The 26,398-nt window shown below is 44.3% G+C and overlaps 1 protein-coding gene across 2 annotated transcripts in view; it reads left to right on the plus strand.

Annotated features, from left to right (window-relative positions):
- Positions 1-4,397: 4,397 nt before the first annotated feature.
- The window catches only part of SPPL3 (signal peptide peptidase like 3), a 57,728-nt gene continuing 35,727 nt past the window's right edge, over positions 4,398-26,398 (plus strand). Inside the window, exon 1 of one of the 2 annotated variants that reach the window (XM_083803312.1) lies at positions 4,398-4,830. In XM_083803312.1, the coding sequence (XP_083659438.1) occupies positions 4,808-4,830 (23 nt within the window). In that variant the 5' untranslated portion in view covers positions 4,398-4,807. Of the gene's footprint in view, positions 4,831-9,025; positions 10,215-26,398 lie in introns of those variants that run through there. The other variant, XM_083803311.1, reaches the window with a different exon arrangement.

The following is a 26,398-nucleotide window of genomic DNA, read 5'->3' on the forward strand; positions in this document are numbered from 1 at the left end:
TTCTGCTTATTACACTCTATTACCAAAGTAATAGATCGTAGAGTTCAGTGAGCAGAATGGAAGACAGATAAGACTCCTAAAGCCTGAATTCTCAAATCAATACATCTCTTACCTTTGTTTCCATTTATTGAATTATATCTATCATTAAGTGTACATCACGAACACTACAGCAATGTGCTGGGATAAAGCCAGCCTAATGTGATTTCAAGGAGCATACAGGGAAAGAAAGAAATCCAAACATTTTCATGATAGAAGTGCGAGTAGGGGGAGCTTGCAGAGTTCCATGAAAAGGGTGGTAAAATTGCCGTTGGCAAAAGAAACACAGAGAAGTGGTTCTCTTAATAGTTTTTTATTTATTTACCATTTTACTGTTCTTCCTGCTGAGACTGCTAAATGCTTTATTGGCCTGAATGACATTAACATCACCACCTCTGTGATATCTGAGTTGTTATATGTCCACCCCTATTTCTGTGCTTGGGGAAAAGAAGGTTATGCAAGTGACAAAACTGATTATTTGTGCCCTGGGAGCTTGGCACATGACTCTGAAAAATCCAAGGTAATTGTCATTTATATATTGTTTTCATAGGGTTGGATTCCAGCTATTTGTGCAAACCCTGAGTATCTCAGTGGGAAAGAACTTACCTGAATGCATGCTTTTAATGTTCCCAATATATACCCATTTTATGCTTTAATTGAGTAGTCTGTTGTAAATATGTGATAATGTAACTGAAAATGTGATTTTTACAGAGGAGAGTGGTGTGTGGGTTGTTTTTTTTGTGCCTCCTTTCCTACTTTTGAATTAGAAACACCAATATTTTCAGAACCAAGAGGGGGAGGCTGTCTTTTGACTGAGACACAGGCGTAGCTTCACAAGTTTCTCCTTACCACCGTTTGCAGTTACATTCAGAAGAATGAATGTTTTCCTCTTTATCACCAACGATTGTGTTTGTTAAGCTTTGGGACCCCCAGTGACACTGAGGCTAAGGTGTAACAGCTATTAAGAACTGAACTAACTGGCTGCAGAGCTGGAAGGTATGGTGTGATAATGCCATAGGACATAATGGGTTTAAATTATAGGCTGGCTGTTTCTCTCTTTCTCTCTCCCTCTCTCCATTCCTATTCTGGCATTCCTATTCTGGTATGGAGAAATAGGGCTGTGTCATTCTCGTTCATTCCTCCATTTCCCCTTCACTTACACACTCTTTCTATCGTCAGGGTGAGGATGAGTTGGAGAACAGGAACAGCTCTGGAGTTCAGTTAATGAAGGAGTTTCCCACTAGGTGGTAGTGAAGAGAATCATGTCACGCAACTGGTCAGTGCACATTTTAATTATTTTCTCGACAAGGGGAATCCCACAAGGATCTTACAAGCAGAACAGCCTAGCATAGCTGTGAGCTATACTGTCAAAACTGGATCTCTTGATTTTTGCATTCCCTAGTTGTTTCCATGCCATTTGCTGCTCCTAAAACCAAGCTGCATTAACAACTCTACCTGTCATGTCCTTTCCTGAAAGGTGAAGTGAATCTACATGAATCTGCTCTGGTTTTCTTTCCACCTCCATTATAAAGGCATCAAGACATGGTTAGTTAAATGTCATCTAATGACATTTAAGCTCTTTGGAGCTGAAGACTCTTTGTAGCCAGTACTTTCATCTGATTCTCCACCATACATTCCTGTGTTCTGGGAACTACATAAAAGAAAATACAGTATTTTTGTTTGCTGCTAGTTTTGAAATACTTTGACAGGTCTAGGTAGTGCATCAGTCTACATCCAAGACACCAGAAAGAACAGCTATTTTGGAAGTGCTTTGTAATGCCAGAGTAAATTGTCACTGACATTCAGAGTAAAGCTCTCTTGTAGGTCCAAAGAAAGTATACACAAAAGAGATGCTGGGAAAGTTATCTGCAGAATACAAGCTGTGCTCCCCTTTAGAGTGAGGGCAGACGTTGAGTCTGCAAGGAGGAGTAAGTTTCTCCTGTGAATTCATCTGACCACTGTAACATGATAGAGCAAGCTTGCAAAACCATTCAGTAATTTACACACAAAGCCTGAGATGCCTGAGAAAAAAAAAAACAACTTTAGTGCTCATCAACTAAGAATCACTTTTGTCAAATTAATGTGTTGCAAATTTTGCAAGACTGAGAAACTGGAAGCTGTTTCAGTAAGGACACAAAGCAGGGATATTGTTTTATAGATATCAGTGTCTTTTACGTTGTCTCAGAAAAAAACTAAGAAAGGATATTTAGTATCAAGACAATATTGAAACATTCATTTATCTTTCCCTGCATTGATTCAAAAGTCTTTTCTCTTGCATTTATTGTATCAGAACCATTGAAAAGGGTAGCATAAACACACATCCAAGATACTGGGATAGCACTGCAACAGAGTGAAGATTCCAAATTATTTGTCAGTTTTCTAATTGTTACTGTAGATTCTTCTGCTGCAATGAGGAAGGAGAAAGCAAGGGGACTTCTCCATTGTGCAAGTCCTATCACCAGTCTGAACATTTTTTAATTAGAAATGGGGAAAACTATAGTTTCCACACAAAGTGATTAACTAGGCTATGTACCCTACAGCTCAAGGTTTTATGCATGACTCGCTCCTCTCCGTTTATATCCTATCCACCAAAGCTTTAATTCTTGAGATAAGCACAAGTATTGTGTATGGGGTGTACATTGGGAGATATATATGGTCAGAGAATTTTTTGCAAGGTAGCCTAGCCTGAGCTGGGTGAGAGATGTTAGTGCTGCTGCCTAATCCTTCCCCTACACATAGCAGCCATGACTGACCCCAGCAGGAATCCCACTAAGCCAGTCAGTCATGATGCTTTGATTATTCACACCGCCTAGTTGATAAATCCAATTCCCAAGCAGATTTTTTAAGTGTTGATTATGTCGGGAGCTCTAAGGTCATTCCTGTCCACAAGGCCAAAGGACTATGAAAAGTGCAGAGGATTTGTGTGTTGAGGTGTGACAACACCCCAAAGCTGTGAATCACTTGTAAGACTCCAGAAGAAAATAAAGGGGAGAGAAGATGACTTCCTTTCTTCTCCAGGGCAACTCCTCACGATGTTTTCAATGCATGCACAGTGTAGAAGCTTGTGAAGCTTCCTACTAAAAGCTTGTTTAAGTTAAGCACAAGAATCCCTGGCATTCCGTCCACCAAGAACTCTGCATCTGCCCATGCAACATCTTCCATCCACAGTCCCCCCCAAACTTCAGGTGGCTGGAACACCATGCATTTCCTCTTTACTGATGAGGAAACCAAGCTAGCAGAGGAGAAGTGAACCACCCAGGATTACACAGAACTGAGAAGAAATTATTTGTTCTCAACTTTTAATCCTGTCTCGTGACTACACACAAGCCTAAGTTTTTTTTTTATCCTCATTTAAGAGAATAAACAAAGTGAGCAAAATTAGGTCATATATTCTATCCACTACTAATAAAAATAAGTTCAGGTGGATTCTAGAGGCCATTCTGGAGCCATGTGATGCACCTGTAGATGCAAAGAGATTGTCCTAATGCCCATTCTGTTTTTTGAAGATTTTTCAAAGTTATATTAAGGCACAGAATTTCTACATACCTCAAAAAAAAAAAAACAAAACAACCGAACACCTATTTTTACCAGACCTGGGCGTTATTCTCCTACTTCTGTTTCATGCGGTTACCTCACCTCCAGCTGCAAGCTAAAATTGGCTTGCCTCCCTCCCACACTGAGAGGAACAATGAGTGAGACCGCGTGGCCACGCTGAAGTCAACTGCTCCAGTGAACGACGCCCCGCTCACGGAGACGTACGGGACGTACCGGGGGGGAGGATCACGGTACCCCCGCGGGTTACCCGGGTGAGCAAACCTAGGCTGGGCCCTGGCCCTGCGCTCGGCAGCGCCGTCACCAAGGACCGAGGTGTCGGCAGCAGCGCTGCTGAAGCTGCTCATTTCGGTTAGGTCGGGCTCTTGAGTGTTATTTTCCCTGCTGCGAGCCTTCCTAAGAAAGAAAAAAAGGCAACAAAACCCCACAATTTTATCATTGTCAGATTTTTTTTGCTGTTCGTGACCTAACGCAGCCCAGACGAACGAGCCTCCGCAAGCACCCCACCACGAGGGGGACACCCGAACCCTTACCGCCCCCTCCGGGCTCCCCGCCGCCCGCAGCCCCGCAGGGGCCGGCAGGGGCCCCACACCGCTGCCTCCCCCGTGGTTCTCCGCCGGAGGAGCCCGAGCCGGCCGGGGCTGCCCTCACCCGCTTCCCCCCCCCCAAAGCCGCCCGCCCGCACAGCGGCGGCGCGGCCGGGCCCGCCAACCGCCCGCCCTGCGCCCGGCCGCACGCAGGCGCCGTGCCCGAGGGAGGCGGCGGCACGTGAGCGTGTTGTGGGCACGTGACGCCGCGCGGCCCCGCCCACGCCGTGCGCGAGCGCGGGTTCGCGGCGAGGCCCGGCCCGGACGCCCCCCCGGCCTCCTCCTCCTCCTCCTTCCCCCCCCTCCCAACCTCGCCCGGCCCCGGCCCCGTCCCGCCCCTCCCCGCCGCCGCCTCCCCGCCGGCCATGAGGCCCCGGCGGCTCCTCAGCGCGGCCCCGCGGCGCGGCTGCTGAGCGTCCGCCTCCCGCCGCCGCCGCCGCCACCGCCATCGCCCTCCCCGCCCGGGCGGGGACCCCCCCCCGCTCCCCTCCCTCCCTCCTCACAGCCGCCGCCATGTTGGGCCGCCAGCCGCAGCGGGGCCGCCGCTGAGCCCCGGAGCCTGCGAGGCGGCGGGCGGCCAGGAGGAGGAGGAGGAGGAGGAGGAGCCCGGGGCCGGCCGGCCTGCCGCAGCCATGGCGGAGCAGACCTACTCCTGGTGAGGCGCCGGGCCGCGCCGCGCTGCGGGCCGCGGGGGGGGGGGTCGGGGGTGTGGGGGGATCTGTGTGTGAGGGGGGGATCTGTGTGAGGGGGGCGATCCTGTGTGCGTGAGGGGTTCTGTGTGTGAGGGGCGAACCTGTGTTTGTGAGGAGGGATCCTGTGTGTGTGAGGCGATCTGTGTGTGAGGGGGGGATCCCTGTGTGAGAAGGGATCCTGTGTGTGAGGGGCGAGCCTGTGTTTGTGAGGGGATCCTGTGTTTGTGAGGAGGAATCCTGTGTGTGAAGGGATCCTGTGTTTCTGAGTGGGGATCCTGTGTTTGTGAGGGGGGATCCTGTGTGGGGGCTGCTGCGTGTGTGGGGTGCTGTGTGCGGGTGGAGGGGTGCTGTGTAGGGCTGGCGTGCTGTGGGGGGGAAGGTTGGGGTGCCCTGTGTGTGTAGGGTGGCAGCGTTGTGTGTGGCGTTGGGGTGCTCTGTGTGTTTGGGGTGCTGTGTTTGTGTGCATGGCGTTGGGGTGCTATGTGTGCGTGTGGGTGCTGTGTGTGGGGTTGGGGTGCTGTGCTCCCAGGTTCTCTCCTGGCCCTGGTGCCTCGCCAGGTGCTGGGGCTGCCCGGAGCAGAGGATCTCCTCCGGCCTCCCCGTCCCGGAGCTCCTCGGGGCCCCGCTGCGATGCTCGCAGGTCCCCAGGGGCTGCCCGAAGCTCGGCACCTGCCCTCCCCGGCTGTGTGTAGGGCTGGCTGGGCCCTGTGTGTGTGCGCGGGGGGGTTCGCCCGGTGACAATGGGCTTGTTCTGTGTACAGGAAATAGAACGAGGAGGAAGAGACCAGTTCCTGTGGGAAGACATCGAGTATAGCAAATCAAAGCAGAGGGCATTTTTTTCGGCGTCCTGACACTGTGTTGGGCCTAGCCGGCAGTGGGTTGAGGAGCCAGGGTCTGTTTTCTTCGTGTAATGCTGGATTTTTGGTATTGTCGAGGATCGCAGCCGAAATACGTCAAATAATTTACAAGTGCATCCGCTCTCTTGACCTGGCCACTGCAGTGATTTGATTGTGATGCTCTCACTGCATTTAAAATTCATTCTAGTGATAACATCCAGGGTTGTTTCTTGCATTTTTTTTAAGAGTTATGATATCCTTATTAAAAAAAGGAGTTAAATCTCAACTTTTGACCTTGGTGTGTGCTGGATGTGCAGAAGGGATTTCTATTCTGAATAGTTCTGGAAATCTTTCCTATTACTTTTAAAACTTGGGAGTCAGCGGGGATTTCTGTTCTGCCACATGTTGAGACTTTGACAGCCCCCACTCCTGACTTCTGTCACTTCTCTCTCAAGAACCAGTAGATGTATGGGGCTTTTGCTCCTGGCTAGGAAGAGGATTAACTCTTCTTTAGGTCAGGTTCATTAGGGAAATGAAGCTGGGATTTAAGTTTTTCTTCACTGCTTGTTAGACGGATCCCAAGAGCAGCAGCTCTTTGTTGCAGATCAGGTTTGTAGCAGAGCAAGGATGTGAGGCTGACATCTCAAAACACTGTAATTTTGTCGTGTCTGTATTCACTGACGTGTCCTCCTATTTCTGAGGTTTCTGTCATTTCCCATTTAGCCTTGTGATCAGTATTATCTGGGGGCTGCAGAAAGATCAAAAATCCAGTTTCATCCTAAGGAATCCTGCCCTGTAACTTGCGCGCTCTTGTGTGCGTACGTGTTTAATTACTTACACTTCTAGCAATACTCTAGCATTTGCTTATTTTTAATTATGGCAATACAGCTCTGCATAAAATTGGCTAGTGCTTTAGTGCTTTTAGGAAAAGTGGGCATGTTAAGTTGTCAGCTAAGGAAACCGATAGTTCTATAAAGGAATTGTGCAGAACCGTGTCCAGTAATTCGTGCTGCTGTACAGTTTGGAAGTTGGCAGGTTTCATCCTGTCCATTTGCTGGACCTGGTCCTTTTTGTGTGTTGCAAAGGCTGCTTTCTCAGAACGAGTGCTTTTCGTGGTCCTCGGTGTCGTGTAGCAGCTGTGAAGATTACGTGTTTTCAGAGATGTCAGATCGGGTATTTGACATCAAGAAAAATCCTTTCACGTACCTACCTTTGGACAGACTTAAATTGAGAGTGAGGAAATGGGTTCTTGGCCTCAGCAGTGCTTCCCTTTTGTCCAGAAGTCTGAGGCTTGATTGCTCCTTTTAGTGCAAAGCTATCAACATTCATCATCAAATCACTGCAGTTTCATAATAAAGTTGTTACTTTCCTTTTCTGAATTGTCTCTGATGTGTTAGGAACACCTCATAAAAATGTACTTTCACACTATGATTGCTGGACATCAGCACTGCAAACATTTACACAAAATAGGCCTTTCTTCAGTGACTGACGTCTGCTAGCAATGTTATTTTGAAGAGCTGAGAATTAATTCTGATTTTGCTATTTTTTTCTATTTAAAAATCTGAGATGTTAAGGTGGGTTTATATCTTTAAATTAATTACTAAGTGAAATTGATTGCAAGTATTTTCTTATACTAAGATATTGTAAGAAGGAGGTACCTGTACTTTTCTCCCATGCCTCTCACAATTTTAAATAGATAAATTGTCTTCTGGCACTACTCTTGTGTTACTTCTTGCAACAACCTCTTTTGTTTCCTTTTTTTCCCAGTAATGCCCACACCTATAACCATCCGTACTTTTACTTAGCTCCTTTTTAAATCTCTTGCCAGGATCTCAGATACAGATGTGTTATCCCTGACGAGAGGAACTACTGAGAATTTTGCCAGTGAGACTGAGTGCTGTCACCCTGGAAAAACTAATTTTAACATGAAATGTGGGATAAATGCCAGATGGAAATGCTCTCTCAAAGGATATGCACTCCTTTTTAAAGAGAAGGTGTTTGAATAGAATGCCTGTCAGTAGTGAATAGAGACTTTTTCTTTGCCAAGTACCTGCAATAATAGAAGGAAGTCAGGAGAGCTGCGTATGGTGCTGCTATTACTCAAATGTGTAAGCCACAGAGAAACACGACTGCTGCATCATAGGGTTGCTACAGTTTTCTGTGTTAAATGAGAGCTGAAATGAGTTTTTTGCAAGTGGAATGGATTGGGAGAGGAAGGAGGTCGTGGAATACCCACCTGCCCGCTGCCTCCTGTCTGGGTTCCAGCAAGGAGACGGGGCTGGGTAGTGACAAAAGTTCCTGCTGCAGCAGGGTCAGGGGGAATAATTCGGGAAGAGTTCACCCAGTACCGATGTGGATGTGTGTGGATAAGAGGTTTGTAAATGGCAAGGATCTGATTTTCAGACACCCACTGTTGGAAATATTACAACAGATGAATCTGGTCTAGATCACGACCCTGTGCAAACCTTGTTGTTCCTTTATTTCCAGCGCCTCGTGGTGACGTTTTTGCACTAGGTGCCATTTAGAGAGCACAGCAGCACGTGTATCTTGTTTGTCTTCAGTCAGAAGGTGTTCAGTGTTCTTCAAGGCCTGATGTAACACCCCGTCCCTTTTTACTGTTGCCCAGCCTGGCAATAGAGATTGCTTTGTGTTTTTTGTTTTGCCCTTTGAATGCACAAAAGATTTTCACAGCTTCTTTCATCTGTGAAGAGAGGAGGAGAATGAGAATTCTCCAAAACCAAATATATTTTTAATTTGTCCTTTCCCAGAGTGTTGCCTAAGAGTAATACGGGTTGCAGCGCGTGCGAGCCCATCGGGGTAATGATTGGGGAGACAGGGAGGCTCGGCTAAGAGAAAAGGGAGCTGCTGTGTTGTGTCACTAATCTCAGAACCGACTGAACTCCCTCTTAAACATTTTAACCAGTGGAATGATTCTTGTGTTAGCCATCAATTGTTTGATGACTGAAATGGTGATATATTTGGAAACTTCTCTACGTAATGCAAAGGGTGTGGGAAATTAAATGTAATGATGTGTCAGAGTAATCCATAAAGCTCCCAGGTCCTGGGCTAAGTGTAGATGTACAATGCCATCTTTGTTCCTGGGAGAACTCCTATCAGTTGTTGCTAAATGTCTTTCTAGGCTCAGAGGTCTGAGAATTTGCTTTCCTTGCGTTTAACACACTACTGCTGTGAATTAAAATGTGATCTCCTCCAGAAGACTGGGGGTTAGTGCTTCGAAGTCTTTGCTGGCTGGCTCGGAGGTGTATGTGGGAGGGCAGGGAGTAAGGGGAGCTGCAGCTTGTTGGCAGAACTTGTCAAGCACTAGTAAGATCATTTTATGCATTCAGGTTTTTTACTTGCCTTGCTCTGTTTAGGCTGAGAGGCCCTAACCATCTAATTAAGGTGTTTTGAGGCTGGGAAGCAGCTTACATCAGAAACAAACAGAACCGTTCCCCTGAATTTTCCAAGTGTTGCACTTTTTAGGAGAAGAACTGCAGAGCGCCCAGGTGAAGTTCTGTTGGGCATGCTGTCTAAAATCTTTTCTGAGAGCTTGGCATCCAACCTCAGAGGTTGGCCTTCAGTCTTACCTTTTTCAGGGGCTGGCTGTGTCCCGTTGTAACGCTTGTCAGAAGCCTCCTGAGGACAAGGATGTCCCTATAAGGCATCAGAGAAGTGACTTAACCGCGGTGGATTTGAGGATGTCGGATTTATGGTTAGTGCGTTTGTCTTTCGGTACCAGGCTCACTTCACTTGTTTGTTCTCCTCCCTCCAGCTTTTGATAGCTCAGACAGTACGTCGTGTGGGCAGGGACTGTCTGCAGCGCTGGACTGAAAGACAAACAAAGCAAAGAGCGTGAGATTAGTTGCAGTGTACAGTTACTCGAATGTCTGCGTATGTACAGTAACTGGTTAGCAAAGGGAAGAATCTTGCTACATCAATGCAAAGGCTGCATTTGGTAATCTAGTAATCATTCTTCAGGAAACATCTAAAAGTGGAGACCATAGACCGATGTGTTCTTGGTGCTGGGGTGCACTCCGTGTTTTGGTTTGGATTTACGTCGGTTCTGCCTTTAGCCTTTTTGGAGCATTGTGGCAGTGGAAGTTACTGATTCCTTGCTTTTCCCCAGTGATTTCCCAACTCAGCCAGGACGCAGGAGATCAGTTCCGTCCCCGAGGGTTTTGGAGCTTGCATCCCTCACCTTGCGAGTGAGTGCTCATCACCGAACTGTGGTATTCAGAGGCCGGGCTTTGTGTGTCCTTCTACATCTGTTCCATTTCACAGGGAGTACTGTGAACATGTGCTGGGCCGGGAAGCAGGCATCGGACTTAATGGCTAAAATACTGATTTGGGATTGCCGGGGACCTGGGCTCCCCTTCCTGCCTTGATAAAAATTATAGTTTGAAAGAGCGAAGGGGCTGTATTCTGTGGGGTAGCTAGGCTGCTTCTCTCGAGATGAAGCTTTGGATTCCCACTGGCAGAAGGCAAGGCGGGTATGATTTCCTGTGGCACAGGTAAGCGAGCTGGTAGGTGTGGGGGCCTACCACAGTCACTACTTCTCTTCCGGTTTTGTTTTTGTCAGGCTAGATGAAGCCTAGGAGCTTCTCTTTCTTTTACTGAAGGATGTGATCCAAAGTAATTGCTTTTTTGTGAACTTTGCGATTTTGGTATGAGTTAAGCAACCTGATGCTGTTGGAATTCGAGGGATTGTGGGGAGGATACTAGGTAGGACAAATTAATTGAGGATACTAATTTTGACAAAACACATCTGATCTCAGAAGAATGCCACAGTTTTAAATATTAGATCTAGGCGCTGAAGTCTGTCATTGTTTGTCACTGAAACGCAGTGCCAAAAAAAATGTATTTTGAACTGTTTTTTAAAATATGGTGATGTAGACTTCCCGAAATTTGGAAGAAGAGCAGAACCGATTCTGTTCAGATACACAAAAAACCTACTTTATTTCATTGTTTCAGTGATGTGATGTATCATCATCTTCCGCATAAGTGCCACCTTTGTTATCATCTTTATTGCCCTTTGGCATTTTATGATGATGATAAACATTATAATATACTCCAAAGCAAATAATTGACACAAGCCATTTAGTCAGACAGTCTGATTTAATTCTGGTGACATCTGAGTAAAGTTTCCAGGAAGAACCAAGGCTGGAATTGGTTAAAAGAGAAATTGTTGTGCACATTTTCTTTTTGCAGCTACATTGCTTTAGTGTAACTGATGAGGATTAAAATTGGGAATGATTCAGTCATTATATGGGGTGAGCGAAGCAGAGTGAAACACAAGTTAGTGCGCTAGGTGAACTGGATCGAGGCAATCAAACTGACTTTGAAAGGTGATGATTTAATAAGATTAATGGGGCATATGTGTCATTACAGCCCCTTTCTCCCTGATCCCCTTTCTCCCTCTCTAATTCTTCCAAGGATGCTAACATTGGTGATCTTTTCTCCCGCGCCTTTCACAAGTGGTGTCTGTGCTTGAAATGCTTCGATCTGCCACGTCTCCTCTCTACAGGAACGGCGCTCTTGTGACACAGCAAGTGTCTTTCTGTCCACCAGAAGTGCCACAATGAGATTATCCTGGAACTCATTAATTGTGTAGATTTTGTGCTGTCATCTTCATTATCAGATTCTGTTGAGGGTTTCTTTTCAGGGCCAGCTCTGAGCCTCAGGTCCTAACTTCACTTGGATGGCCTCTGTGTCTGTATGTGACATTAAATGGTGTGGAACACATGGGAGCGTAAGAAATAAGGATGGTTTGCTGCCTTTTTGGAAGTCTATTTGGTAACAGATAACTTACATGTTAGAATGTTTTTTAATAACCCACCACAACAAGTATGCTAAAGTAATATATATATTAAATGAGGCTATCCTTGTACTTAGCTTGTGGAGACAGGGATTAAGGATGGAGTGACTTATTTTTTCAGGATGTCAGAACAGAGATTCCTTAAAATCATCATAGCCAGCCTCCTCAAGCCAAGAACACACTAAGAAAGGCTGTGCAATAGCGAATCATTTGTGCTCAACATGCCTCCCTTGTTCCTGAAGTTGCCCACGTAGAAGCTGGAGAGAGAGAATCATATCTTACAGTTTATATATGTTAGCATTTTTCTTTAACCAGCGGAATCTGAAGGAAAATGATGGTGTTGGACTCACTTTTTCTCTCCTTCTGCCTTCTGAAAATAGTATTTTCTTTTGTTTCTCTTTCTGCCTGCTTTGGATGCTCTTCCTTTCCTTTCCATAGCTAGTTCAAAGGTTTTTACCCAAGAAAGTATTTCCTTGTGCAGCATGGCTACGGAGCTGAACTGTGGAATGACTCCTTTCCATTTTTACACCGTAGCTGCCTTTCTGCAGAGGTGGCGTGGGGGAAGCGGGAGGGACCCACAGGGTTCCACCCTCTGTTCACACAGAGTCTCTGACTTCAGGCATGAGCTGGCAAGCTTATCTGAAGGAATAGGCTTGAATCTAGGTTGGTCTTCAGTTCAGCTGCTAAAAGAAGAAACTGGGCTGTGCACTGGGAGCCACTGGTTTTTCCAGCCCCCAGTCCTCTACTGTTACCCGTTAGTTCTACCCTGTCAGGCCTTTTCTGCTTGCAGCTTTTTGTCTTGGACGCCCAGATTTACTCCCTCACTCATATGGACTCTGCTGTACTGGGACAAAGGTATCTTTAAAAATCCTTTTGTTATCTGATAACTAGCCATAAGATGACTTCTAGTAAGCTTGTACTGATTTTTCCTAACTCCATACATCATTTTAAATAGCTTTAAAAATTTGGCAGAAGTTTGCAGAGATGGTTGCTAGTGTTCCACTGAATCCCAGAATTTGGCAACTGCTGGCACGTGCCATTTTTCCATATCAATATGTTCCCAAATATTGCCACAAATAGCAGCTTCAAGCTGTAAGAGCAGAAGCACTGCACAAATGGATTCACAGTGCAGCCTTATTTCGGATGGTAGCAGAAAACCGAGTGGTCTCACCCATGCGTTTGCTGCACCCGTCTCCATGGTGGCAGTGCACAGGTAACGTTGCAGGGGGGTTTCCGTGCAGTTGCAGCTAGCAGCAGGTGACTTTATTTTAATTTCAGTAGATACTTGCATTAGTAAGTTCACTTTACTCCACTTTAAAGCTTGATTTAAATCTCTTTGGTAACTTCTAGGGCGGTTAGAAATACAACGTGAATTCTGAATTGTGTTAGAATAAGCCGGTAGGACCTTCTACCTGTAAAAACTTTGCCAGCTGGTGGTGCAGATATGTTGGACATAGGAGACCAGAGCTCGGTGGTAGTGGTTATACAAAGGGCCATTTTTACGAGTCCAGTTTTTCTGCTTGCAGGGCTACAGTGGTGGTTTATCTCAGCAGCATCTGTGTCAGACCCATTTGGCGAGATAAAATAGGTGTAACATGACTTCAGCCTGGTTAGTCATTGGGAAGTCCATTCTGCAGGTGACTGTTAGCTAAAGGTGAGGTTGGCGAAACAGCAGGAGGCAAACAGAGCTGGGCTGGATGGATTTCTGCAGCCAGTACTGCCAGCTGGTGAGGTGAGCGTGTCTTGCTTTCGAGGTTTGAAGGCACGAGGTCATTCTGGTCCTTTTTGGACGTTCAGATTGGTGGTGGTTTGCTGGAGGGAAGATTGTCTGCTCTGTGAACCCTTTTCTTGAGATGGCTGATCCTATGCCTTCACTTGAATTGCTGCTCCGAGAAGTTAATCACAAAGGGCTAAAAGCTCTCGTGGGGAATATTATGAGCTCTGTATGGTTTTGAAGATGAAGAGTAGAATCTAATTAAGCTTTTTGGTTGAACATAGTTTAAAGAGCTTTATTTTTTTCTTGAAAAAGGAAACTTTAAAGCTAAATAGCGAAGAGCTTTTTTAAAAAAAATGCTATGAACTTGCCTACTTTTTAGGCAGATGCAGCTGTAAGCAGTTACAGATGGTACAGAACAGAAGGAACCTCTTTATCATACTTAAGTGCCTTACAAGACCCCCAGTGTTAGTTTTCCAACTAGTTATCTTTCTCTTTATTTTTTTTTATGTTTTTGCAGATGGAGCATGGGAAAAAAAAAAGCTACCTTAAAGCTAAATCAAAAGATGAAAAGTCTGCCATAAAACAGAAATACTTCTCTGCAGGGTGCTTCTCTGCAAGAAGATTCATAAGAATCCCAAAGCACCATCTCTAAAGAGTGCTCCTGCTTGTTGTTGTTGCAAGCAAAGTTTTTTAGATATTGGGCTAGAATTTGTTGAAAGCTGTCCCCATCTGCTCTCCTGCTGCCTGTTTCTTGCACGTGCGACTGAAACCTGACAGGCAGTGTGTCAGCGCACCGTGCTGCTCTGGCGTTCGGGTTGTAGGGCAAGAATCGGGCCTGGCCCAGTCCTACCCCGAGACAACTCCTCTCATGCACGTGGTGTGCGTATCTATAAACTGGCCGCGTTTGCTCCTCCCGAGACTTAGTTTTTAAGTCGGCCTCTCTCACTGGAAGCAGCAGGACCAGGGTGCCTGTTTTGGTGGGCTGGTGCTTTGTATTCTCTTGGCAGCCAGAGCCCCTCTCTTTGCCAGTTGCGGGTGGTCTCATTGGCTGCAGAGTGTCCCCAGCCGCTGTCTGACATTGGTTTGTCTTGGTGCAGGCCTGGTACCAGGAAAGCTGCCCGACCTCATCTAGGCACACTTCGGCTACTCTGCGGCTTTGACTCGTACGTTAACATGCTATCAGCATTGTCGCTGAAGGTTCGTGGCTTGGTGTTGGTGGTGTCAAGTCGTTCTTTTATGGATTTCTTTATGAAAATAGGGTTTAATTCTATCCGTGCAAGTCATGATAATGTATATACCATAACTCTATACTCTGTGGGTAAGTGAGCTCATCAACAGTACACACAGCTGCTCATGCTGTATGACAAGGTTGTATTGATCAATTTGACTTTGATTTTGGCTTGTTGATTCTAAGACCTAATTGTTAAACACTTTGATTGAATGGTTGGCTGGCTTTACTATTCCTTAGTACTCCTTAGTACTCTTTAGATTTTATTTGATTTTGGTTACTGTTTGTCTCCAATACTGTTTCAGTTTTCCTAGGCGACAGCAGACTACTGGTGTTCCTTTCTGTTCTGCTGTGTAATCTGAGTAGCGTTGAACCTGAAGACTCTTGTTCATTTGCCTAGCAATAAAACAGAGTGGTGGTAGGGACGGTGGGGCTGTTTCTGGTGTCTAGGTGGGAGTAGCACAGCAGCTTGTCTTGGCTTTATGCTCCAATGTGCAGTTCTGCAAACATCAGGGTTACAAACATGAAGAAAAGTCAGAATCCTTTAGGCTATTTTAGTACCCTACATCTCCTTCCCTTTGTTTCTCCATGCCTCTGGGAAATTAGTTCCTCCCAGTGGTGCCTGCAGATGTATGTCACACGTTTCTGTAGCAGTCGTTACCAAAATATCAGTGTTTCATGCATAAACCAGATGTAAGGTTCTAGTACAAATACTCTTGCATTTTCTCAGTCTCTGGACCGCTGTGAAGTGTTGGTTGTTGCACTTCCTTTACATGCAGACAGTGACTGACATGGAGGTGGGATCTGCTGTGTGCTCTGTTGCCAGAGTTCAGTTCCGTTTAATCAGCTCTATCACTTCCAGAAAGAAGCGTTACGAACATGCATAAACACCTATTTTATTGGGCTTTGGCTCCAAGGAGTGTTACACGAACAAGGCTAGTGGCCGAGTATTTGCACTGCTGCACCTGGGTGTGTTGGCAGTTACAGAGTCCACAGCTGGGTACAGATTTACAGTGGCCTGGGGCTGCTGGCTATCGTGGATTGAAGCAGGACCTCGGGATGCCCATGCAAGACGAGGAGCAGTGCTAGAATGGGAGCCCAGCGACAGAGGGTGGAGCTCATGAGGGAAGTCGGGTATATAGAAACAGGCGCAGGACGTTTTTAGGTGGGAACTTCGAGGGTGAGTTAGGCCGTTCAAGATGGACTCCCCTGTACAATGTATGCCTTGAGTGAAGCTGTACAGGTAGAAGAGGACCAGCTTAATCTTCTGGCTCCTGATGAGATCAGATATATCATTCAGTAGTGGTATTCCTTTGTACATGTGTGATGAAACCTACGTTTTTTCTGTGTTTTTGTCTGTGTTGCTTCAGATGGGGATAACTTCCTCCCTTAGGTCCGACCTTCTTTGCTTTGGGCTGTTACCTGGCTCTCTGGGTCCCACAAGAAATCAGATTAAAGGTTTGTTAGAGGTTTATTGTCATAAATACTTAGATATTATTTTTGTTCAGTGCCTTGTTCCCTGTCCAAGCACAGCTGCCAAAATGAGTATATATTTGTCTCAAAATGCTTTTCAGTAAGATTTTCAAGGTGAAGTCGTTTATTAGGTCCTCAGAGGCAGGACGGGCTGTCCCGTGTAGTGCTAGGTGATTTGTGCTTAGCAGCCGAGGATTGCCTGGTTAGCTCTTGCTGTACCCAACCAAGACTCGCTCTGATCCACGTAATTAAGCCACGGGGCAGGTGCCTGACTGCTGTGGCCATGCTAAATCCACATGGCGTGGATGGGCTGAGGACAGGCTCTGCACAGAGGTTCTGGTGTGGAGCTCTGCTCTTCGCCCTGGGATTTCTTTTGCACGCTAGCAGAGGTCCAAGAATTTCCTTGAATATCCTGAGTCCTCTCTTTTTGTCACGTAATTAACCTGTTTTCTTTTGTCATTGCCCTTTAACTACTTGCTGGCACCATGACAGCCATGGCCGTGTTGATAAATACGGCTGGGACGATGCGCAGTGCGTCAGCTGCGTGGTCGGTGAACTTAGCCCTGGATCTTCAGAGGAAGTTGGGTGTTTGTGTCCTAATGGTGTAAGAGGAGGAAGGTGAAATGAAGCTACCAGTTGTATAGGATATTTATCTTGAACAACCTTCTTCGGAAGAATGTCGTTTCTGTACTTGGGTGACTGACAGCCTCCGAGACAGGCTGAATTGCATTACTAGAAGACAGGCTGTGCTTTCTAATGTGGAAGACTCTATTTTCTGGAACCTTGTTCAAATAACTTATTGCTTCAATTTTGGAAAACACTAATACAGTTTCTTTTCATCATGGTAAAGCGTAAACATTTGTTATCCCTTGTTACTAATAGTAGCCATGAATTTGCTATTTATAGTTGAACTGTTGCGGGGCTGATTTTTTTTTTGTAATGGAAGTTTTCAGTGCTATTAGGAGACTTGCTGTTGAATATCCTGTATCCTGGTAATGCGAAGGAAATGGATAGCTTTGGATGAAGAGGGTTCCAGAACTCCGTGGCAATTTATTAATAGGCTGTAGATGAAGAATGTGGAAAGGCTGCAGTGCCATAGTCTTTCAAAATTTAGACCTGCTTGTTGAAGTGAGATAATGGAATCTTCTGACCCCTCTGGACATCAAATAAATTCTCCAGTCATCTGAAGGGATCCAACATAGTCTCCTTTTCTCTGCCTTACTAATTCTTTTACTGGCAATTTGTGCAAGAGAAAGAAATAAAGGAAGTAATTTAAAAACAGTTGTAGGGAACTACCTGAACTTATGATTCTTAGGAAGTGTGGTGCCTTGTCATGGGAGTGGATGTCCCATAATTTTTCCGTGCAAGCTATTCAACACTGTAAAATCAAAGTACTATTTAGGTTTTCTTAATGCGGACACCTGAGGACAGTGACTCTGCAAAATGCCCAACTAATAGAAAGCCATGGTGCTCTCTTTTTTTTTTTTTTTTTCCAGCGAAGGTTGCTTTGAGTAGTAGATGTTTCATAACTAAAAGTCTTGGGTCTTAATATGTTGACATATTTTTAGAAATCAATGCTAAATGAACTTTTTCTTGATGATACAAGGAACTCTTCAATTAAATGTTTAGCACATTGCTAACAAAACATTTTTATTAGTCTTGGGATACTAAATTTAAAGCCCTTCTCCACCCATTTCTGATACAAGGCAAGTAGGCAGCATAAGGCCAAGTAGTAATAAAAGGTCTGCATAGCTCTGTAATATCATTTGCAGTTTTCATAATAAAATTCCTCTTTTCAGATCTTTTTGTTGTGGTATAAAGATACCAGAGGCATATCTAGAACTTGCTTGTCACTTAGCAGTTAGGGCAGTGACCAGCCTTTGTTGGACTGGGGCCCTCTCTCTGCAGGACGACAGATCCCATGAATGTGAAGGCGTGCGGGTAAGGTTCAAGAAGCGTGCTGTGTTTCTGCTGGCATGTGGTTAGCTGCAGTTCCTAGTTCTTCTTAGGGTGTTGCTCCATTTTATATCAGCTACAAAACCTTGCTACCTATGCCTGCTGTGCCCTACCCACAGGGGAGTTGCAAAAACTCTAAATTTCTCCAAGAAACCCTTTAAGTAACTGTTTTGGTCGGATTTAAGGTCTGCATTGTTGTTTTCATAATACTAAGAGATGGGAAGTCTGTGATCTGAGCAGAGTTTAATGGCAAGGTAATCAATCAGTTACCTGCTTTGCTAATTGACCAAGCCATTGCGTTCTGTGCCACGTGTAATTGTCACCTTCAGGCCTGTTCATTGCTATAGGTGAAACTATACATTGTGTTTTGTAGAGGAATTATTTCACTCAATGCAGTAGTCTAGGCCTAGAAATGGTAGAGATGCTTATGTTTTTTCTTTGTCCTTTTACTAATAATTTCTCAGGTGGTGTATTTCTAGCCAGTGCCTTCTGTTTGAACTTTCAGGGAAATCGTCATTCTGTGCACTCATTCCCCTATTACCAGGGCAAGTAATTCATGCTGCTAATTATGACACTGTTAGAATGGCACAGAAAAATGGGCAGGGAAAGAATACAGCCTAATTATACTCACAATTTATCTGTCTTATAAATTTGTAGAATTCATGCCAAGGTAGCTCAGAGCTTACAAATTAAAATACAACCTTCTGACACGTGATACCTGCGTACTGAAGGTAGAAGAGAAGAGTCCCATATTGTGAAGTGTCCCCTTTTGCCTGGTACATATGGAGAGATGTGGTAAGGAGCAACACCTTGCATGTTGTGCCCCGAACTAGATTCACGTTCCACCAGGGGGAAACAAGTTCAGAGAGACCCTTCTGGTTAGCGGTGAGGGCCTGAAACTGGGAAGGCCATGAGTTCCCTAAATAGCTGGCTGCTGGCAATTTAATGCTGAGCAGAGTTTACCATGCAGGGCTCAAAAACCACAAGGAACCGTTTTTGTAGTTGTGAGATGAATGGGAAGCCATTGCAATGTCTGGAAGTAGATGAGAAATCCTATTTTTGTGTTGGTTGGAGTTCACAGAGCTGAGGAGGCCTAATTAAGGTATGTGCTAAGCATCTGGGAAGTAGCAACAGTGAGGAAAACCGATGGTAGTGTCTTCACTGTCCACAGCTAATACTGGAGACTCCAAAACTAGTGGTAGCTCTGTGCTGTGTTGGGGCTGCAAAGCAGATAGCCTCTTTTCTTATCCTCCTGTTATAAAGTGGAGTCAATTCCATCTTGTCTGAATAGTGATGGATAATTTGTGTCCTCTTCCCCATCTTCATATAACATTATTTGTAATTCTTTTTTAATGTGAAAATTTGAAGATCATCAGCATTGCTAATGCCCCGGAGTCTAAGATGTCCTCAGTGTAGGAGTTCACACTGCCCAGGATCTGCTACTGGGTATTGCTGCCTCGTACAAACTGCCTGGTGCAGGAGAAAATACGATGTCTGATGTTAAAAAAGGAAGTGCTTTTCTAGTCTGTCTTCTTCTTAACAAAAGATACCTGTTCTCCTTTGTTGAGGACCTATGTGATCAGATATTTATCCTCTTTCATTCCCAGGAGAGTGGACACTGTGGTTCACACTTCTTTAGTCCCTGTGTGTGAAACTTGGTTTCATACAGATAATTACATTTCTGGAATCTCCGCAGCTCTCTTCCTAACAGGAATTGATAAGCTAATTGGCCTTCTAAAACATGAAAGAAGCCTAGAGCAAACGCTTCATCATCACATTCCTGATCGTGTCCAGCATTTGCCTTCTGCAGAGTTCCTGGTATTTAGTAATGTCTGTGGTTTCCCATGGGGCTGCTTAGCTGAACATAGGAATTGAGAGCTGTTCAGAGGGAAAAGAATGAAGAATGACTTCACCATAAGTTAAACTGGGTGAAAACTGTTTTGGATTGTGTAGATGTTTTGTAGTTAGTTTTCCAAAATCATACTAATGTAGACCCGTATGTTTCTTACTTTCACAGTAAGTTATTCATCAGAGAAAGAAAATACCAACTATTATACAAAGTTTATGTAGATAAATTGAATTATTACTCATATCTACTTCGGAAATTATTCACATCATCTAATTTTAGACTCCAAATTTAGGACTGTATAAATACCTGAACTGAACGGAGAGACCAGAGGATAACACAAAACCCTCGGTAGCAGAATGCCTCTGCACTGACAGCTTGGGGAACTTAAATGGTGAATGAAGTGCTGAAGATGCCCTTTGTAGGAGGACTTGAGTAACTGCTGTATCCATTTGCTACAACTCTGTTTGAGTGAACATCTCAAACAAGTTCATAGAGAATATGACAGTTGGAAAAAAAAAAAAAGTCAAGTTTTCCCCTTCGTGTAGTGAGGTGTCAGCAGGTACTAATTAGTCTGGAAACCTTGCTCCGATTTGCACAAATGCAGTAATTTAAGCATCTCTTGTAGGGTCACAAATAAATGTGGGCCCTTGTCAGAAGAGATGGGCCTTGTATGTGGCCCTGTAAATGTTTTTAATATTTTTAGAACTAGTTTGGGGATGAAAATGTGCTTCCTAAGAATTGTGGTGCTGTAGTGATTTTTGGAGAGATTAGAGGAAAACAGTTGAACAAACCAGCGTTACATCCTGGATAAGGAAAAGTTCAGTTTTTCATCCAGAAATCCCATCAGCCACTTTTTTGTCACAAAGATGTCTCCCAGCTTTATTCCTTTCACAGGAAGATTTGTTTTTTTTTTTCTTGCATTTCAGATACCTTGATTTAGATCACTTTTAAAATACAAGAAACCAAACAGGCAGGAAAAATATCTTAAGCTTTGTGCTGATGGATTTCAAACTGCTTGAGCCTGTGCTCTGCCTCATGTGAAGTGCTGGAGCAGCTCGTGCCTTGGTGGCAGCCTCTGCTGGGCTCCAAGGCGTTAGAGAGAGAAGCCTAAAGGGAAAGTCTTTGCGCGTGTGTGTGTGCTTCTTTCCAGATATAGTACCATGGGACTTCAGTTGTGGTTTGTGCCGGCACTTGGGGAAGCTTCTCCAGCCCTGCTTTAGTCTGCCCCTGGACTAGCATCACTTCAGTCTTTATTTGCTGCTCTTGGCAAAAATCTGGCCTGAATGATCTGGGATCTCTGGTGTAAGTCTCAAGCGGTCATTTGGATCTGGGGAGAAGTAATGCTTAATAGAGATGAATGCCAAAGTGCCTTCTGCTTCTCACCCAGAGGCTTTTGTATTGCCATACAGCAGCTAAGCACTAGTGGAAATTAAGTGGTTGTCTAGTACCGATTAGTGCTCATACATAGACTGATTCACGCCTCCCATTGTTTTGGTTTGGTTTTTTCCCCAGCTTGGGATGAAGATGTGCAGAGCTGATTTTTATTTTTTTTACCTTCTTGATAATTTAATTTAGCACGAGTTTGTTCTAGCTAGATATTACTTAGAAACTTCTTAAAATTATTTTTGAAGGTTAAGAAGCAGCAGCACATTTCTTCTTCTGCGTTCTGCATCTCTGCTGCTGTAAACTTTAGGAATTGACATGTGTGGATGAAATGTATTTAATTTACTTTTCTGTCTCTGATTGTAATATTTGATTTATAACTTCAGGCATGGCTGATGAAAGTTAATCACTTACATATGGATGAAGATCATTTTCTCTTCTTGCATTTCAAAAATAGCAAAATCTGTTGCTCATGTGTAGACTCTTGTAACTTTTGTTGAGCTGAGGTTATCTTCCTGTGGTTTTGAACTGAGCACTTTTGCCTTGGGGGGCACACTTAGAGTAAAAGAGTGTTGCAGGGGTGAAGTGTGTTATTTTTAGGAAGGTTAAACGTCTGGATGTTTACTACAAAGCCTTTCCAGGAAAGCATTTTGTTCCTGAGCAAGAACTATCAGCAGAAATATAAACGTAGTACAACAGCGTGTAATCTCTGGCTTCCCAGGGGACCCCGGTGTTTTCAGAACAGACTGTTGCTTAAAGTAACTGAGGATTACTGAAGGATATCGGGAGGATTTACCTCTGTAGTATTTTTGTAGGTGGCTTTGAGACATAGCAATCCAGACCAGCTATGAAACTGAGCTCACGTGCCAAGTGAGACGGGAAGGGCTGGGTACAGGAGACACAAGAAATCCAGTTGTAATGTTTCTGAGACTCCAGGTGTCTGTGTTCTGGCTGACAAAGTTAGATTTTGATTGAGATAGGTTGAAAAATGTCCTTCATCTGTTTTCTGGATTCAGAAAATAGGTACGATGTAGGACTGGGGAAGGAAGTCATAGAATGACAGGACCACAGAACGGCTCAGGTTGGCAGGACCGTGGGCACAACACCTTCCCCAGCCCAGGCTGCCCAAAGCCCCATCCAGCCTGCCCTAAAAGCTTACCTGTCTCTCCAGTTGTGTGTTAGCTGGTCCACTGGGAGGTTGCTCCTCCCCACAGATACCTGCCTGCATTGTGATGGCACCGGACTGTTCTTGAGTTGTGTAAATATATTGCAGGTACTTTCTTTAACAAGTCAGTTATGTTTATTTGTCTCATTCAAATCTGGTCACTTTCTTTTTTTCTTTTTTACTACATATATTTAAAGAAAATGTAAATTTAAATTACTGCTGAAAGATCAGTATTTAAGTTTCCAGCAGGTAAATTTTCCTGGAAAGCTGAGTCCTCTATTATAGTATCTGCAGCATGTCTTCAAAACCAGGCCGTATTTGTTCTACAGCAGCTCCTAGATTCCAACCATACATTACGTCCTTCTGAGCCTGCTGGTACATGGACAGCCATACCAAGCCCAGTGGTTCTGTATTTTTCCTAATAGTATTGAGCTGTTATTTTCCTAATCCATAATTACTGTAAAAATTAGAAACTGCATTGTTTCAGTGGGCTTCAGGGTTCATGCAAAAGTGCCAGCTTGTGCTTTTCAAAGCAATTCTGTTAAAGATGGGAAAAACAGAAGTTAACCTGACTTGTATTTGTAAATTTTCCTTGCCCTTGTGGTTGGGTGTGTCACAATTTTTAATAACACCTGAAAATCTGATATGTCTGCTCCTAGAACTGCTGGGTTAGCCTTCTGTCTGGTTAGGATTCCGTTGTTGGAGATTTTATCTGATTCTGCTGTAACATGTAATGAATGCATAAGCAAAAAATGGTTTTGGAAGTGGCTCACTGCTCTGATGTGTTCCAGTTTGTCTAGCACTCAACGCCCATTCAATTAGAAAAATTTGAATAAATAAAGTAAAAGGAAAGTTACACTAACAGGCAGATGTGGAGAGAAGTTACCATCTTTGGTCCTTTTGCGTCTTTTCTGGTTTGGGGTGACCACTGCAAGTTCAGAGATGACCTCTGAAGAGAAGGGAACTTACTGCCCTGTGTAATGTTACCTCGGTGCCCTTTGCCTTTAAAAAGGCAAACATTACACCCAGTAACAATGTGAACCTGCTCTCCTTTGAAGTTTCTAGGAGCTTTTGAGCCAGTTCCCCCTCAGCCTGCAGAGGTATTACAGGCTCACCCTCTGTGTTGTCTGACTCTGGATTTGGCGTGCACATTTCAGTTGTGCTTGTAGAAGACTGGAAGGTAATGAGATGACGATATCACTGATAAAACTAGGTAAAGTTGCAGGTGGGTGTAGTAATGGTCACGTTCAAATTTCACTTGGTCCTATGCATGAAGATCCATGTACTTCGATTTGTCCGAAAAGGTGATGTGATGTAATATTGCAGACAGCTGTTTTATGAAAATTTACTGTTGGTAAGCATTGCAGCTTTCAGAGGGCCAGGTTAAAGCTGAACATGTGAGTTTCCCCTAACAATCCACCCAAACATTATTGCTTCATTAGACCTCTATTAGTTAGAAGAAGTGGGCGCAAAGGAGCGGTAGGGCATGTTCTCCTTCTCCTTCTTGTTTCTCAGGATGGAAAAAACATACTGGGTAATATGGTTGGAGTGGGTCCAAGTGATTTTTTTCCCCTTCTTTTTTCTCCCAGAAAGCACAGTGCACAGAACTGGAAAAACTGCCATCTCTCGTGTTGCCACTAGCGCTCGTGGGACTACGGAGATGTTAATCTGAAAATTAACTCGGATTTGACAGGGTGGGGGGAATTGTTCAACTAGATCAGCACTTTGGTTGGTGTCAGGAAAGTGTGAATTCCCCTATCACTCACAGAACAATTTGGGGTCATTCTAATCCAGTAGTTGCCACATCTAGTGTTCCTTTTTGCATGCGTGCCCGCTTGTCCTCTTACTGTGTATTTTTCTAGACTAAACAAACTCAGTGCTTATCTCTTCTAATCATCTTAGTAACTTTTCTGCACTCGGTCCAGTGGCAGTCTGATAATTCTGCTCTCAGGAAAGCTATACTTACGCTGAAGTACCAGTGGCTGCCTTCCCCTCCCTAGCCCTCTTTCCTTCCTGTGCTGTTTTTATTGTTTGCTCTTACGAAACAGGATTAAAAAGAGAGAAGATTATGAGAAAACACCTCAGGAAAAATGTGAGCGCAGAAGTGTCTATCCAAAATACTAACATTAGGTTCCGTGGTATGGGGAAATAGTAATGCTCCTAAGTTAAAACTAAAGTGACTTCTGTACTGAATCATATGCAGTATTAACGAGTTAATTGCATTAGAGTCTGTTCAGATGCATTTAGTACCAACAATTCAAGCCCACGTTCTGTTTTCTAGCTTTATGCCACACCGAGTCACCGAGCCTTCGGTGCAGGTACCTTGGAGACGTGCTGCACTGATTGCTTGTTTCTTTGTGGTGTATCGTTTTGGTGCTTTATGCACAGAAATGGTCTTCCTGTAATAAATACACATAGCCCTCTGATTCACCTGCTTCTGTTTTATTTCTGTGCTAAGTAAAATAGTCAATTGTTCTCTTTGTGGTGTGTTGTGTGCTTGTGGGTGTGAGAATTTTATCTCCAGTTAATTGAGAGTCAGTGACTTGCATCAGAACAAGAGCAAAGTTCCAGTTTTAAGCTTAATTTCCCTCTCCACCACCTCAGTTGTAACTGAGCTAATCATGGGAATCAGTGTGTGTTGAGGTGCAGCTTTGTGTACGTCTTTGGAGGGAATCCATTTAATAGCAGAAGACTGCTCTTTGACATACCGGTGATGTAGATCTTGATGGTATTTCATTCCTGATTTTTTTTTCCATTTAAAGGAATTTATTCTTTGTAAAGAGTTGCCTTACATTTGCTTTTTGAAATATGTATAGAAATAAGGAGTTATACTTCTGATTTTGTGGGCAGCAGAGCATTATTTATCCACAACGTAGGGGGACCATGTAATATTACCGTTGCAGTATTACAGAACAGGGGTGTTATTCTCAGCCAATGCTTTTGCTTCAGTGGATGAATTAAACATACCTTAAATTTTCTGGGTTCAATTGCTGTTCGTTTCTTGACTCACTTATGGCTCATTTTTTCCGTCTAGCACTTTCTTCCTGTATTATCAGGAGCAATGATGATACTTTCCGCTTATATCGATAGGGCTTTTGATCATACTGGTATGTTTGGAGAATAGATTGATTCATCTTCAGTGTTTGATATTTGCACGTGTGTGTGTCCCCATGTCTGCCAAAGTCCTTTGATGCTGTTGGAGAGCTTTCAGTCTCTTACAGACCCAGGGAGCTTCTCGCTGTTCTTGAGCTGGACAAGCACGGAGCTGTCTTACTATCACCTACTTTCCTAAATTTAGAAAAATGTAAAGTATGAGTGGCATAGTTTTACAGTACTCAAAGGTAAAGCTAGTGCAGCATGATCAATTATGTGAGCTTATTTTTGATGCACTGGGAATTGTTGATTCTTCGAATGCGTGGGAGGCGAGGTTTGCTATTTATTTATTGTTATAATTTTAGGCAGCCATGGCTTCCCTAATACCTTGTTTAAGCTTGATTTTTTTTTTCTTCCAGTGAAGACATACATTAATTATTTTTTGTGCAAGACACTTTTACAGTTCATATTATTGTTAGAGGCTGTATGCAAATTCTTTGGCAATAGCTTGAGAAATCAATGTGAATCTCTTAACATTTGCTCGCCGTGCGCTTCCTGATCCAAACAGAGCAGCAGTGAAGATTTGGACAAATACTTGCTTTCAAATAACGAAAACTCCCCTGTTTCTCAGCTGACACAGCTTCTAGTTACGGCTTGGTTCCTCTGAGATGCTGGTGGCTGAAAGCACCGACTCCTGCTGCAGCACACGTCGTGTCAGCGGCGCTGGGTCGTGCCCTAGCCTAGCTGTCAGTGTTGTCGCTGCTGCAGCAGCTTCTGCCCTCCTCTGAGCAGGTCTTCCTGCTCTGGCGGAGCAAAACACCCCACTGCTCTGTGTCGTGGCCGTCTCGCTGTGCCGCTGAGGACCGGGCTTTGTGAACAGGTGGCAGTTCTTGTAGGAGAGACCCGGCCTTTGAGCAGCGAGTGGATTTTCCTCCAGACAAAGTAGGAAGCATCCTCGTGTTTCAGATGATGAGAGTTACTGTTAATGAGCTTCTCTGTTAAGTAGCAAAAGGCTT

The sequence above is a fragment of the Anser anser genome (genome assembly GCF_964211835.1).
Source record: "Anser anser genome assembly, chromosome: 18".
Classification (NCBI taxonomy): domain Eukaryota; kingdom Metazoa; phylum Chordata; class Aves; order Anseriformes; family Anatidae; genus Anser; species Anser anser.